Source organism: Daucus carota, chromosome 1 (assembly GCF_001625215.2).
Source record: "Daucus carota subsp. sativus chromosome 1, DH1 v3.0, whole genome shotgun sequence".
In the NCBI taxonomy this organism is placed as follows: domain Eukaryota; kingdom Viridiplantae; phylum Streptophyta; class Magnoliopsida; order Apiales; family Apiaceae; genus Daucus; species Daucus carota.
Genome location: NC_030381.2, coordinates 36,786,111 through 36,800,522, shown reverse-complemented (window position 1 = coordinate 36,800,522; position 14,412 = coordinate 36,786,111). Strand labels below are relative to the sequence as shown.

Below are 14,412 nucleotides of genomic sequence, written 5' to 3'. Positions count from 1 at the left end.
CAAAAGATTCAAAAGGGCTAAAATTCATATCATTCCCTTGTTCCTTTAGAAAAAGGAATATACACTAACACCTACAAATAGATGAACATTTCATTATCTTATTAGTTACAAGTTACAACTACTATTTGACCATTTCATGCAACTACTACTTGCACAATATTACACATATGGAATCGGGGGGACACCCGCAGAAATTTGATCGGTTGAATCGGCGATTTTTAGAATCATGATGATTATATATATACACACTTTTTCTACAACTTTAACATAGGCAAAATTATATATATAGAAAACTACACTTAACATACATTAGGACCAAACCCTATAAACCCATTGGCTCCATCAATGGATATTTGGATCCCCTCTTGCTGGATATTCCCTATTATGGATAGTCCGGATGGAGATGGAGCAAATGCAAAACAGAAGGTTCCCACTTCATCAACTGGAATAAGAAAGTTCCTTGCAGGGAGGGTTAGGATCGGACCACCCGTGAAATAAAACGATACGGTGGGTACCCGAACCGTTACGAACCCGTTTAAATTATAACATGTGTCAAATATGGACACTCCGGGTGCTCTTGGAAGGCTGGCAGTTTGCGATATAAAAGCATCACGAAATGCCACGTAAGCAGCTGTCGGAAACCGGGTCACGGCTGTCCCGGTATCCATAACAACACCTCCGTTCCCCAACTCAAAAATACTTTCGGGTACGGGTACTTGCATGCCTCCGACCCCGATACCCGAAAGCCCGATATAATAAAAACTCGGGGCACGCGGATTTCGGATCAAATTTACCCATGCAGCACCCACGGGTAATGATTCACGTCCGAAAACCAATGACCCGGACGATCCGGTGCCCCGACTCACAAGACAATAACTAAACGCCCCACCCGTTTGTCCACCTAATTGACCCACGAGAGACATGGATCCCCCGCCAAGCCCGAGAAGACCCGCGGCTCCGATAAACATGCCCCGGTTCCTGTGCCCGCATCCGATCGCCACGTTTCGGATCATGGCCCGCCCGAAAGTAAGGGTCTCGAGTGCGAGCGTTCCCTTCGTATACGACCCATCACCATACGAAACTTGGTACCCGCACCGCCCGCGATGACAACCCGAATTCTCCAAACGATCACAAACTGATGACCCGCACGAAACACCCGAAAACGAAGCGGACTTCGCCGGGTCGAAAACCGGGTCGGACTGATGGTAACATTGGGTACATGGTTGACACTGGACCCACACAACATCACTCCCCGAGTCAATGACCATGTATTGACTTTTCGCCGGACTGCCCACACCGATCCGAACAAAATACTCCCCACTACCCTGATCCATACCCGACACCACATCCGACCCGAACTCCTCCATTTCATATTTCCCTCCGGCGCCGCCCTCCGCGGTGGCTCCGACGCCGGAGACTCGCCGGACTAGGCTTTTAACACGTAACATGTCACGTTTCATCCGCGCTTCGAAACGAAGTTTATGACCCGGATAATATTTCGTCGAAATCTTGTCTCTATGAAGTAAACTCAGCTTCCATTTTCCATGAAAACGATCAACATTAGTCTCTTTTGCTGCAGTATATTCATAGACTTCTTCACGTGCATGATGTTTGGTTTTGTTTTTGTTTACATGCATGAGCTTTGTGTCCCTAATGCTTTGTTTGACATCAAAGTGTTGCATGGGCGGGAACGATAGCTTCGGGCTAGCCGCCGCCGCGGAGTGGTTGGCGGAGGCGGCGGTGGAAGGTGGTGATAGATGTAGCACCACCATGATGAAAGATAGAAGTAGTGAAGTGTGTAAAAAGAGTGGCATTGTGTATAATTGTATGTTGGGCTAGGAGGAATTGTATGAAGAGAGGAATGGAGAGGAAGGTGGGGATTTATATGCATTGGGGTTTGGGGAAAAGTGGAATGGGCAATCATGGAGAAAGCGCAGGTGGGAAACCTTGTGAATAGTACGTAATGAGCGACACTTTAAATATGCATTATTCAAAATTTTAATGATTCTTTGTAAAAATTTCAAAGAAAATAGTAGTAACTGTTTGACTTGACCAGCTAGAGAGGGGTCATACACGATGGAACTTGTTGCATTCGCGGACTGGTAACAAGAATTGGAAATGAAAATAAAGAAATGAAAATGAGAGTACAATATAATTGTTAATTATAAATTAACAATTATAAATTAGAATTAATTTTTATTTTATATGTTTGGATAATTTTTTGGTGTATATATATAATTTATTGGGTATAAAAATTATTAATATAATAATAAATTAATATAAATTATTTTTTAACGTCACATATTTGAAAAATCAATTTCCGAAATTAAAAATAAATCACTAAAAAATTAAGATTTTTAATTTTCTAGATTTATAAATCGAAAATTGATTTATAAATTCGTTACACAAATGACATGTATAAACATGTGTTAGGATAAGAGAAGTTGTGCTTATAATCGCGATAAGACAGCTCAATAATAAATATTTAATGAATGAAAAATGATTTTCATATCAAAGGATATAACAGGTTTACTTTTTATACAAATAAATTACTAATCCAAATTTCGGGATTAGGTTTGGGATTCATTGTCCATTGAACTGATTTCATTAACGTGTCCTAGGCTCCTAGCCCACAATGAATCCAAATGTTTTAACAAAGTTTATACAACATTGATGTGCACAACAGATCATCATTGTAATGAGGTTGAGCTGCGAGGTTTTCAATTGCAATGTGCAAGGCCCCGGTGATGGAATAAAAACTATTTGTGTTTACTTAAGTCGGGAAACATTGAAATACAAAATATTATAAATGAAAAGTGAAGTCAGAGAAAGCTAGGGAGATATAAAGGGCAGCTAGTACAGTCATATGGGGTGTTTGTGTTTTAAATTGAAATAGAAAGATGAGGGGGAGAAGTTGGTAAATATCTTTTTGGTGTCTTGTGCTTTGTCTTTTACCAGGTTTTTATCTTCTTTCTCTTTTCTCACTTTGCTTTCTCAAATGCCACTCCAGTTGGTATTATATACATACAAAATGTGGGGAATATATTTAAATGATTTTATATACTTAATTTCTTATCAAACATGTTTTAGTGTATATAAGCATTACTATTACTCATCCACGATTATATAGCATGCAGTGTGTTCGGATATATACCAATACTCAGTACCATGTTAATTAAGCTTTATATATGTAAATAAAAGTTTTATAATATGTGTTAGGCAATTTTTTTAGATAATGATCCACAACAATCGAATACAATATATGTTCAGCAGATATAAAATCATATGATGGTAAAAAGAAGTATAATGAGTGATTTTTTGCTAAAAAAATAAAATAATATTTTATATTTTCATCAAAATCTAGGATTAATATTATTCAGAAGGAAAAAAAAAACTGCTTGCACCATACGTATACGAGGACCGCACCCATCTTATTATTAAGTTATATAGTAGCTGGGAAGCAGGTTAAGCTTTTATGCTCGGGATTGTTTGTTACTCTGAAAAGCATAGTTAATGGATTACTTTATCCTGCCGCTATAATTCCACAAACAAATTAAATGGATGGGAGTTGAACAAACCAAGAGCTGGCTTGTTTGTCCGATCGCTACCGAGTAAACTCGGGAGAAAGATAATATATATTCTATATGTTTATTTAGTGTGCACCACACATATAAAATAAGTTATTAATTAATTGGGTGTTATAACAACCAGTACTATCTATAATGTGTAAATGATTGATTAAACAAGCATGTGATCGTGTTCGAATTCGATGAAGACAACACTGATCGAGTACAACGTCACTAATAGTCTAATATACGAGTTGGAGCTGAATTGAGCTTGATATGATTAAAAAGTTCATCTTTATTATAACTTTTTAGCGTAATTAAGTTTAAACATTCTCGTCATTTACAGTAAAATTTTGAGTTTGTAAAAGAGTTAATCACAAATAATCATATTTGTTCAGGTAAAAGCAATATAAGAAAATACTAAGTTTGGGCCTTCCATAATACCCCTTGAGTTTTAGATGCCTGCACTTTGGTGTCAATTATTTATGATCGATGATAAACATGCTCGGATCCAAGTATTTTAAATGTACATCTTGAAAACTTTGTGAATGCAACGTAAATTGCCGTATCTGCTATCTGGTGATCAAGACTCCAGCAATGCAATACATGGTGAATCACAAATGAATTGCAAACACAATTCTGAATATTTTTTCATAAATAAGAGTTCACTGTCTATAGACTTACTCTGATACACACTATAACAAATATAAATATAAATATAAATCAATAATTTTAATAGAATGAAGAGGTTTAATTGTTAATGGATCCCGAATAATCGATAATTGCATGTGTATGATTGATAGCTTAGTCATGTTTGTCCCAAGCAAGCATGCGTTTATTTGGGTGTAATTGAATGAGAAAGAATGTAATGAAAATATGTGAACAAAATTTGATAAAAAAAAATATGAGATAATAATGATGAAATATGAGTGTGTTATAATTTTTCATGAAAAAGATGATAAACAAATGAAATGAACATTTCTTTCAAAATATGTAGATTAGAATTTAGTTAAAATAGTAAGAATCGAATGATTAAAGACAATTTCACCGATGATTCATATTCATAATACGAATTCCATTCTCCTCTCATTCCATTCCTGAGTGAACAACAATCTTACACCAGTATACTATATTTAACTGAATATTTTCATGAAACTGAAGTGTCGTTGAATATTGGTATATTTTTTGAAGGAAAAATGAATTTATGATTCGAGGAGATTAATTTTTATATCGTTCCTTGTTGCATATATATCTTACATTGTCACATTACATATTTACATACATAGGCGTGAAAAGTTTGAGAGAGGAAAAAACGGGAAGCAGAGATAATTATGCATATTTGAAAACCATTGATACCTGCCGAGTGCCGACCCACCCCAGACCCCAGCTGCATGCATGACCTACTTCTGCTATTACTTCCTGCCACGCCTCTATTCCATCTGGCTTTCCGTTGCCGATCCAAACCAAACCTAATTATCGGAAACATACAGCCCCATGTATATACATCCTACTTTAGTTAAATCATACTTTATTATTTGATGGTGTCTTCCTCGATAAAACACGTATTACCTACGATTGGATAGCCTAGTGCTGGACTTATCTTCTATTGTTCCGGGACATCCTTCTAATTTAACCCCATTATAGTTAATCATATTAGAGATACTCTTAGATTCTTATTTGTATATCCAAAACTATTTAAATATTTTATTTATTTTTTATCTGTATATCCAAAACTATGTAAATATATATTTTTTATTTTCCTTTCTCATCTTTAAACTCGGATGAAATCACACGTAAGTATTCAAATTTTACGCAAACAATATAGTCTTGATTTCTAGATTTATGTCCTCTTATTTTGCCTCCACAGCGATGCCACATTCGTGTACTAACACGTATATGATTCTAGGCACTTCCGATCTGTTTGTCTTCCTTCCATGCATGCAAAGCATTAGTATAAACAATATTATATCCACAGATAGAGACAGTAATAGTATCACTCACTTATAATATTTTATATTCAATTATTGCATTATTATGAACACGAGTTATCTATCTGATTAATTCTTAACAAAGTGATGCAGCTTTCGTTGATGCAGCAGTTCATATAAAGCCCAGACTGATCATCACGTAATAATAAAATACTAAAAAGATATCACCAACCTTTTCTCCTAATCAGTGGAACCTGCTTTGGTTTAAACTAGACTAATTAAGATTACATGACGGCTCATCACATAATCTTCAACTAATACATATTACATTCCCGCTGGTAATTCTCACAAACAATTACCCGACTACAAGAAAATCGGCTAAAAATAATTGACCGAATCACTTAATTAAAAGAATATTGTTTTGGTGATCCTTCTAGCGAAAGATCAAAGATATGAAAGAGACTTGTGAAAATACATCATCTACTCCCCAGAGTCTTAACTACTCCTAAAGCATTAATCTAGATCACATAAAGTAAAAGAAAATACAGAAAAAATTTGGCAGCATACGCTTGATGTTTCCACTAATAATCCACTAGATGGCTGGCTGGGATACGATAATCAAAACGCTGATTGAAATTGAGACACCGGAAATATTAAAATATGAAAATAGGACAAAATTTACCAGAATAATTAGGTGATGCATGGTATTAGACAAAACATATAGGAGTATATATATCGGTAATGCTAGATTCAGTGGGATTGTTCTTAAAATTATAGCAGAAAAGATAGTTCCAGTTGGGAGTACATAAGACATGCACAAATTTCAATTATTGAACCATTAACATTTCATTTGTTGTAGCATTAGTCTGTTCACACGCGTATACAAGTGCCCCAAAGAGAACCGATCATTTTGGTTTCATGTTGTTTTCAAAAAAAAAAACTTATTTGATCACATTAAATTTTATCAAATACAATTTTTAAAATAAAATACATTGGTAAATACTTGCATACATCTGAAGAGCATCCTTAAATAGATAATAATAGTAAATACTGTTGATACTTTAATACGTACTTGATACGTTTCCACTATTTGGAAGAGCATCTGAAGCAAATTAATAAAGAGACGTGTATGGAAGTTGTATGGGTACAAGTTTGGTGTTTGTGTGCGTATAAGATATCAGCAAACGATGAAAAAATAAGACAAGATGATAGCCAGATAAGTATTAATAAGAAAATATCAAACCTAAAATTGAGATTAGGATTGGGTACAGTTTAAGTAGTATTCAAAATGTATACCAATATTATTATAACCTCGAAACCCCATTTAAACTGCAATAATCACCTTCAGTTTTTGTAATTTACTTTGTTAATTTTTTTATAAATAAAAATTTCATGCTTAAATTTTTATTTAAAAGAAATTATAAAATACTACGTGGTTATACATTCAACACAACTTAAATTGTGTTCAAAGTCAAATAGGTCAAAAGGATGTGGTATTAAATTAAATTTAGATTTTCATGACATATAGAGTAATACTCCCTCCATCCCCTTTTACATGTCCACTTTGAAAAAAATATTTGTCCCAAATTACTTGTCCACTTCTCTTTTCAAAGCAACTTTTTGTATGTTTTTTCAAAAAATAACAACTTCCAATGTTTGACTAGCATATATATACACACAACTCTATCTAATTCATTACATTTATTAGGGATATGTATGAAAACAAGATATCCAACTAACATTTTCTTAAGATGTGTTATTTTTTCAAAAGGGACAAGTAAAAGGGGACGGAGGGAGTAACATAATTAAGTAGCCACCCAAAATCAATGTCTTCAACTAATGGTTTAGCTCATTTTAATTGAGAGATTTATTTGCATGTACTCCCTCCATCCCTTTTAAGTGTCCACTTTGCCAATTTCACACATATTAAGAAACATTTTATGTAATGTTTTGGTCATTATCTTCCCAATGCTAATCAGCATAGTTTCCATACATATTAATTACGCACCTCATTAATTACTCTATATTGGACCTTTCTTCACTTCAAATTACATTATACATTCATAATCTCTCTCAATATATTTATGAGGGGCTTGTTGGTTGTATTTAATACTATATTGGAAAAGGTATAAAGTTTACATGGGTCAAAGAGTATGACACATATTTTGGGAAATTTTTTTTTGGCAAAGTGGACACTTAAAATGGGATGGAGAAAGTATATAAGATAATCACATCATTAGTATTTAGGGGCCGTTTGGTTCGACTCAAGGAAACGGAATGGAACTCAGAAAAGGAAACGAAGAGAAAGGAAAGGAATGATGCTGAATTGTATTACCTGTTTGGTTTTGATCCGGAAACGGAATGAAAAATTATATTATTATTCCTATATTTTATTTTTAAATATTAATTAATTTTAAAAGAGTCAAATATATTTACATTTATAATTTGATATATTTTATTATTTAAAATTTTCATTAATTTATAAATATCTTGACTTGTAAATTACATTAAAATTATTTTTAATATGTAAAAACTAAATTAAAATTTATTTTTGATCTTCAAAACTATTTTACATATTATTTTCTAATGTTATTGACTTTTGAAATAAATTATAAACGAAAATTAAAAAAAAAAAAAAAAAGAAACAAGAAAGGGAAAGAAAATACTTGATGGGGGGTGGGGAATGGAGTAGGAGGGATTTGGGGTAAACCTAAAACCAAAAGAGGGGAAAGGGAACGACAGATTCCATAAAACAAACAATAACAAAGAGAATGAAACTGATTGTTTCCCTTTCCCTTTGTTAGTTACCCATAACCAAACGGCCCCTTAGGAGTTAAGAATCAAAACCAATCAAAATGTATGTATAACTAAGATTTGGCAAAAGTTTGAGGATATCTAACATTTTCCGCAAACTAATAATCACTACTCACTAATGAGTAGAGTATTCATAGTTATTGGTTAATCATAGCATGGTTTATATATGCCGAGAGTCCACAGGATGATTTCTAAGAATAACCACAGCCCACCTCTTTAAACACTGATATAATTGAGTATAAAATTCAACACATGCATTTATGCCCGGCTAGAACTATTAAAGATTCAATCACAAACATATAACTATATAAGTGTTACCAGGAACACAAATAGCCTAGAAAAGTAAGATTACTGATTTATAATTTCCTAATGTTTCGTAACCTGCATTGTTGATCAAAATTCTGCCCTCCAAAAGAAAAAACTTGAATGATTCTTCATCTTTTGTTTTTGACACCTCAAAAGTAAACCATTTTATATCGATTGGTTTTACCGCCGCCAAAGCCGTCCCTGTTGCTTTTGCTCCTGCATTTTTCTGCATTGTAGAAAAGATAAATGTCAAGCATCAACATTCAAAACCTTTCACGAACATGAACATAAATAATAAAACTTTCAGGAGAACGCTCCAAGGGAAGATTTTAAGCAAATCAAAGAGCTAAAATTATTAGAACCCCTGTATCCTTCTCCCTTAAATTTTCATAAAGAAAAAAAACCTTTCTTCTGTATCGTAAAACCACAAGGCCAAAACAAATCTTACACTATTGTGTCTCAATAAAGTAGTTACATGGTTTGGGCTGTTAACAATACCTCGAATACAAAGCCTCATCTTTGTGATCCAATAAGTAAGATAAGTTGTCATGAGTGACTAACAAGTACAAGTCTATCTCAAGTTGTTAGACCTACCAACTGTATATATAATCTTTCAATTCCGGGCTGTTACAAGGGTAAGAAAACCACTAATTATTATTAACCGAATATTTTAACAGGCTTCAGAGGAAAATCACCAGTACACCATTTTATAACACTAATTTTGGAGACGATACATTCTCTGCAGCTCAAAATTATCAATTTACACATGAGAACTGGGAACAGTTGCATGTACAAATTAAAGGCTCCAGAATCAACAAAACTAAAACTGTGGTTAAACTACCACAAGAAAGTGAAAGACTAACTGGCCAGTTTTCTAAGCATTAATCACTAGCTGATACATATACAGGCAAAAGACTTACTTCTGAACCTCCTTCGAACGCTCAATGAACTCTTTAGCTATATCATGACCTTTATATGAAGCTAGAACTGGGCGAATATCAGCTGGTCTGTGTGTAGCAACATCTGCACCCAAATCAGGCAATTGATGAAGTTTTTGCAAAGTCACATGGTCGACTAAATATGATCACAGAGAGAAACAGACATAAGTTTTATTTCAAATCGATTTCTGGCATAACTTACATTCAAGGAATGGAATGATATCCAGGAGTGCTGTATCATCTGTTTCACCCTTCCATGGCTTTATAGGTACACAATTTTCTGGCTGAAGGCTAGTCTCAAGTGCATTACCACTCAAATAGAGGATCCGCGATGGATCCCTATTTAGCATTGAGAGGTCCTACCAAAAAAGGGCACTATTTTACTAGCATGATATTCATACAATGCAAGTAGTACAGTGAATTGAGTTGAGTGCATAAAACACACAGATTTTCAAATGGAACAATACAACAAGTCTTGCAAAGGCTAAGCTGTAATTAGTTCAATAAAAGCCTAATTTTCTTCAACTACAACAAGCGCATAGATAAGTCCATGATCTAATAATTGTGGCATCAAATATGTAAATTGGTTGATCATTCTTGATTATTTTTTTATAAATTTCCTATAGAAATTAACGTGCAACGGAGAAATCAAATGAATGTATAAAACATACTTACTCTATAATGCTTCTGGTTTTGATATTTAGTAGCTGACCTCGACAGCTTAAATCTTATGTAGTGGTTTGGGTCCAACCTCTCAACAGATGGATCAACGTACTGCACTTGCCAAATATTGCCAGTTATGTCATTGATACATAAAACAAAAACAAAATAATCACAGCATATAGGATTTGTTTCAACATACCATATTTAGCTGGTCGGAGTATACTACTATTTCATAAAATTTAGCTAAATGTTCCAGAAAGGCATCAACTCCAGGTCTTTTAAATGTTCGCCAACCTCTGTCACGCTTCATGCACAGATTCCAAAATGAAAAAGAGTAGAAGGCCCAAAATAAAATAAAGCATATATCAATTACATCATGTTTAATAAACCTTGTACCTTCCAGTCAGAGTATATTAATGTCTCGTTCAGATCCAGTACTAGGGTAAATGCATTCTGCTCCATGGGATGCAAATCTGGAAGAAGCTTTTCAGAAGATGGTTCAGTAAACCCCTGAAAAGAAATAAGATATCGTTAAGTGGAATGAAAACATTAAGGCAGCCAAATTGCAATCACCATAATCTGAAATCCTTATTACATTTAAATCAGGCAGATTATAGACTAACAGAGCAAGCAAAGAATGATCATAGAAATTCAGTAACAACCCGAACTTGTTCTTCAATTGACCTCCTTCCGTCTATGTAAAGCTCGAGTAAATTGGCAGGTACTGAGATATTACAGAAACAAATTATGCAAGTTATAATAAAATACCAAAATGTTAAAAACTTAAACTATTACAGACGACAGGTAAGTCGACACATTTTGAAAAATATATGAAGTCAGTACGTCTTGCACAAAATGGTTAGGTCAATTTTAATCACATATCTCTTACTCATAAACAAAGAATAAGAATTCAACCACGATGCCTCTTGATATAGTATAGATCTTAATATGATTTGCCATGTAAAGTGAAATCCGCATGCAGTCTTCCCTAATGGCTGCAGAGTGTGTGTATCATGCAAACTGTGGCAAGTTTTTATCACACACGTGCCAATATAGGTGCTGTAGTTCAATATAACAAGATAAAAATGTTTAAGAACTTGATTCCATATATGTGCTTGTGTAAATAAGCCTCTGATTTCGGCATTGTGCAACATAAAAATAGATTTGAAACTACTCATAAAAGATAAAAGTGTGCAGACAACCATTGATGGTTGGTTCTGAATTCTCTTGACTACTGAACTGGCAGGCTACATTTAACTTTGCTAAAAATTAGCAATAAACTTCTAGTGAAAGGTACCAAATGTACCACTGTGCTAAGAGCTTATAAAATCAGTTCAATGCTAGTATATTTTTGCTTACATACTGTAAACATTAATTTTTAAATCCAATAAATCACACACACACACACAAACACACACATAGCCCAAAGTTTGACATTTTCATATATTCATATTAATGCAGACATATTAAGTAGAAATAGGAAACAAAATGTGAAATCAAAGCATTGCCAAAATTTGCAATTTGCTTACTTAAATATTAGTTTAATGTACCATAACATTCTCACCTGTGACTGCAGCTGACTGAATAATTGCTTGAAATTTCTGCAAACAAATGTGACATCTAATAAATATATAATCAACCAAGATTCTAATTACTATAATTAGGGTTTCGTTGTAACTCAAGAAATAAATAGAATTAAATCAGAATATTCCACATAACACAATAATATCAGAATATTCTTGATACAAAATTACATCAAAATATAGTAGGAAAATAGTTACTCCTTAAATTAAGGAATTAATAAGGCATTTCTCGAGTATTAAATGCTTGAGCATGAAACAAGAAGGAAATAAAACATTTTCCTTCCAAACTTTCATTGCCTCATTTTCGTATTAATCTGTCTCTATCATAAAAACCAATATGACTCTAACCTATATGGGCCATATTGTTCTTTTAGATTACAAAAAATAGAGCAGGAAACATTGCAATCTCACATTGACAACGAAGAACTATCAATACAAGAAGGCCTCTCTTACTTTTCTGAACTACATGTAATGCTAATAGGTAGAGCTCAGATTGGGGAACAAAACAAAAATGTGAATACTCTCAGCTTAAAAAATCTACTTAATCTTTTCCGTGACATGTAAAAAAATTTGTAATAGCAGCCCAGCAACCATTTCATGTCCTTAATTTCCGTTTGAAGAAAATTTAAAACTGGCAGACTATTTTAATTTTTCTGTAAAAGTGATAGCCTATAGGCTACTGTTTCATGAGCATAGAGGAGTGCATCCTGCGTGTACAGGTATAATCTATTAAATGATAAGTATATATCAACACGTGTTTTTACCGCTTTACTGGTGTTCATATTGCTGAAGACTGTACCAAACTAACAATATAGAAAGTATACTCACACTAAGTATTGATCCATCATCTTGACGAGCAACGTTTGCAGAAGCGCGAAAGGATTTGGTCTTCTCATCAATTTCATCAACAGTATATGCTGGAATATATTAAGGAAAAGAAGTTTTGATGATTTCATATCAAAAAAAGCAATGAAAGAGGTTGATTATCTTTCGAGGTGACTGGTAAAAGATATAGATACAAGGCAGGTAAAGTTTCTCTGCAAATGACCAAATACTAGCACACATATTAGGCATGTTACCCTAATATAGCTGTTAACACAAGGGTAAAAACAAAGTGTGGCAAGCAGCATCTATATATTCTAGTAAATTCTTCTATAGTAAAGAGGCTAGTTTTTCATCAATGTCATTTATATTGTCTCTTTTAGTGACAAAACTCTCAAAAATGTTAAATACACTTTCTTCTATGAGATATGGTAGGTTGCATCGGTTAACAAAAAAAAAAATAGTGTACTCCCAGAATTCAGCATCTCATAGAGTAGATTAGGAATACAAAGACAACTAATATTGAATGTTCAAGACATCTTTTTCGCTACCCAATAATGTTCAAGTTCAACCCATACTGAGAGCACCATACAAAAGTATTCACATACAATATATGGCCCACATGATTATATTTTACAAAACGGAGGGGGTTACTAAATACAAAGTTTATTTTTATATTTTAGTTACTATAATGAAGTAAGCTTTCAGGTAAAATTATTGTCTTCCTATTCTCAGAATATATAATTTGTTGGTCAAATAATAGTAACTTCGGGCAAAGTAAAGTAACATATCATAACAATCACATATCGCACAAAAATGGAAATGAGTCATAAATACAACAGCACCAAACACGAAGCAGTGTAATAGTTTAGAATCTCAAATTTCTATACAAAGAGGCATAAGTACCATATGTTGCATAGCCAGCTGTAGCCAGAGCTCCCGTAACCGAAGCAATTAGACCGTACTTAAGAAGCCTCGTTGCAAATCCGGCTTTCTTAGGAGGTGATTGTGGGGGTGGTACTTGATCAGCTACTTGTTCATTCAAAACCGTCGATGACGATGAAACAATCTGTTCTTTGGGAGCATTGACAGTTGCGGAAAAGCATCGATTACAATTTCTCTTTAACATCGACGAGATTAACCGAGCTCTAACTATCGCAGACATTGCTGCCTCTGACTTCTCCTTAATTCCTCTGTCTAACAACTGCATAATTGAATAATTTCCTTCAATTTAACTTGCAAATACTCGATATGAATCGCAATAAGCTTATAAACATAATTAAATACATTGTATCACTAAATTGTTCCTTCTTATAAAGGAAAATTGCAAAACCATAAAATTTTATGATTTGATATAATTAAATATAATTAGGCAGCTAGAAATGAGAATTGCGTGTGAAGAAGTGTGAGAACACTGAGAGGTGAGTGCATGATAATATAGAGAGTACCTGAAGTTGGAATTCCGGCGAGGATTGGTCGGAGATGGTAGATCGGCGGTGATTGATGGAAAGGTTATGCGTTTTAGGTAGGGTTTTGGGAAGGGGATTTAGAAGGGGGGGAGTTAGAGCATCTCCAACCATACAAAACCCTCGGTTATAAAATGAGTTGCATTCCAAAATAATAAAAAAAAAAAAAGCCAAAAATAGCACTCCAACCACACTAATCTGTTGTCTATAATTTTAGCCAACCTCCTATGGATGGCTATATTTGTCGAACCTTTACAGGTCTGTAAGAAATCTGTAGGAAGATTACACATCATTTATTACTGTATTAAACTGATATATTCTATTTT

General features: G+C 33.9%; 2 protein-coding genes across 2 annotated transcripts; both read right to left on the bottom strand.

Annotated features, from left to right (window-relative positions):
- Positions 1–7: 7 nt before the first annotated feature.
- Positions 8–1,919, bottom strand: LOC108209617 (protein ASPARTIC PROTEASE IN GUARD CELL 2). The gene has a single exon (XM_017380618.2). It carries the CDS (start codon positions 1,812–1,814, stop codon positions 300–302), a length of 1,515 nt encoding a protein of 504 aa, XP_017236107.1. The 5' UTR covers positions 1,815–1,919; the 3' UTR covers positions 8–299.
- A 6,621-nt stretch (positions 1,920–8,540) lies between these two features.
- Positions 8,541–14,219, bottom strand: LOC108224613 (mitochondrial import inner membrane translocase subunit TIM50). The gene is made up of 11 exons (XM_017399325.2): positions 14,069–14,219; positions 13,527–13,824; positions 12,627–12,715; positions 11,780–11,816; positions 10,878–10,939; positions 10,612–10,725; positions 10,415–10,519; positions 10,228–10,326; positions 9,755–9,911; positions 9,535–9,637; positions 8,541–8,840 (listed from the first exon to the last, which is right to left on the bottom strand). Exons 1-11 carry the CDS (start codon positions 14,198–14,200, stop codon positions 8,795–8,797), a joined length of 1,242 nt encoding a protein of 413 aa, XP_017254814.1. The 5' UTR covers positions 14,201–14,219; the 3' UTR covers positions 8,541–8,794.
- Between the last annotated feature and the right edge of the window lie 193 nt (positions 14,220–14,412).

What these genes read in the sequence shown, in the direction of transcription:
- LOC108209617 (XM_017380618.2), bottom strand. Translation starts at nt 1,814, where the DNA reads ATGCCACTCTTTTTACACACTTCACTACTTCTATCTTTCATCATGGTG.
- LOC108224613 (XM_017399325.2), bottom strand. Translation starts at nt 14,200, where the DNA reads ATGGTTGGAGATGCTCTAACTCCCCCCCTTCTAAATCCCCTTCCCAAA. An exon ending in CGCCGGAATTCCAACTTCAG is followed by an intron (nt 13,825 to 14,068) that starts GTACTCTCTATA and finishes TCAATTATGCAG; the next exon opens with TTGTTAGACAGAGGAATTAA. An exon ending in AAAACCAGAAGCATTATAGA is followed by an intron (nt 9,912 to 10,227) that starts GTAAGTATGTTT and finishes CTTTTTTGGTAG; the next exon opens with GACCTCTCAATGCTAAATAG.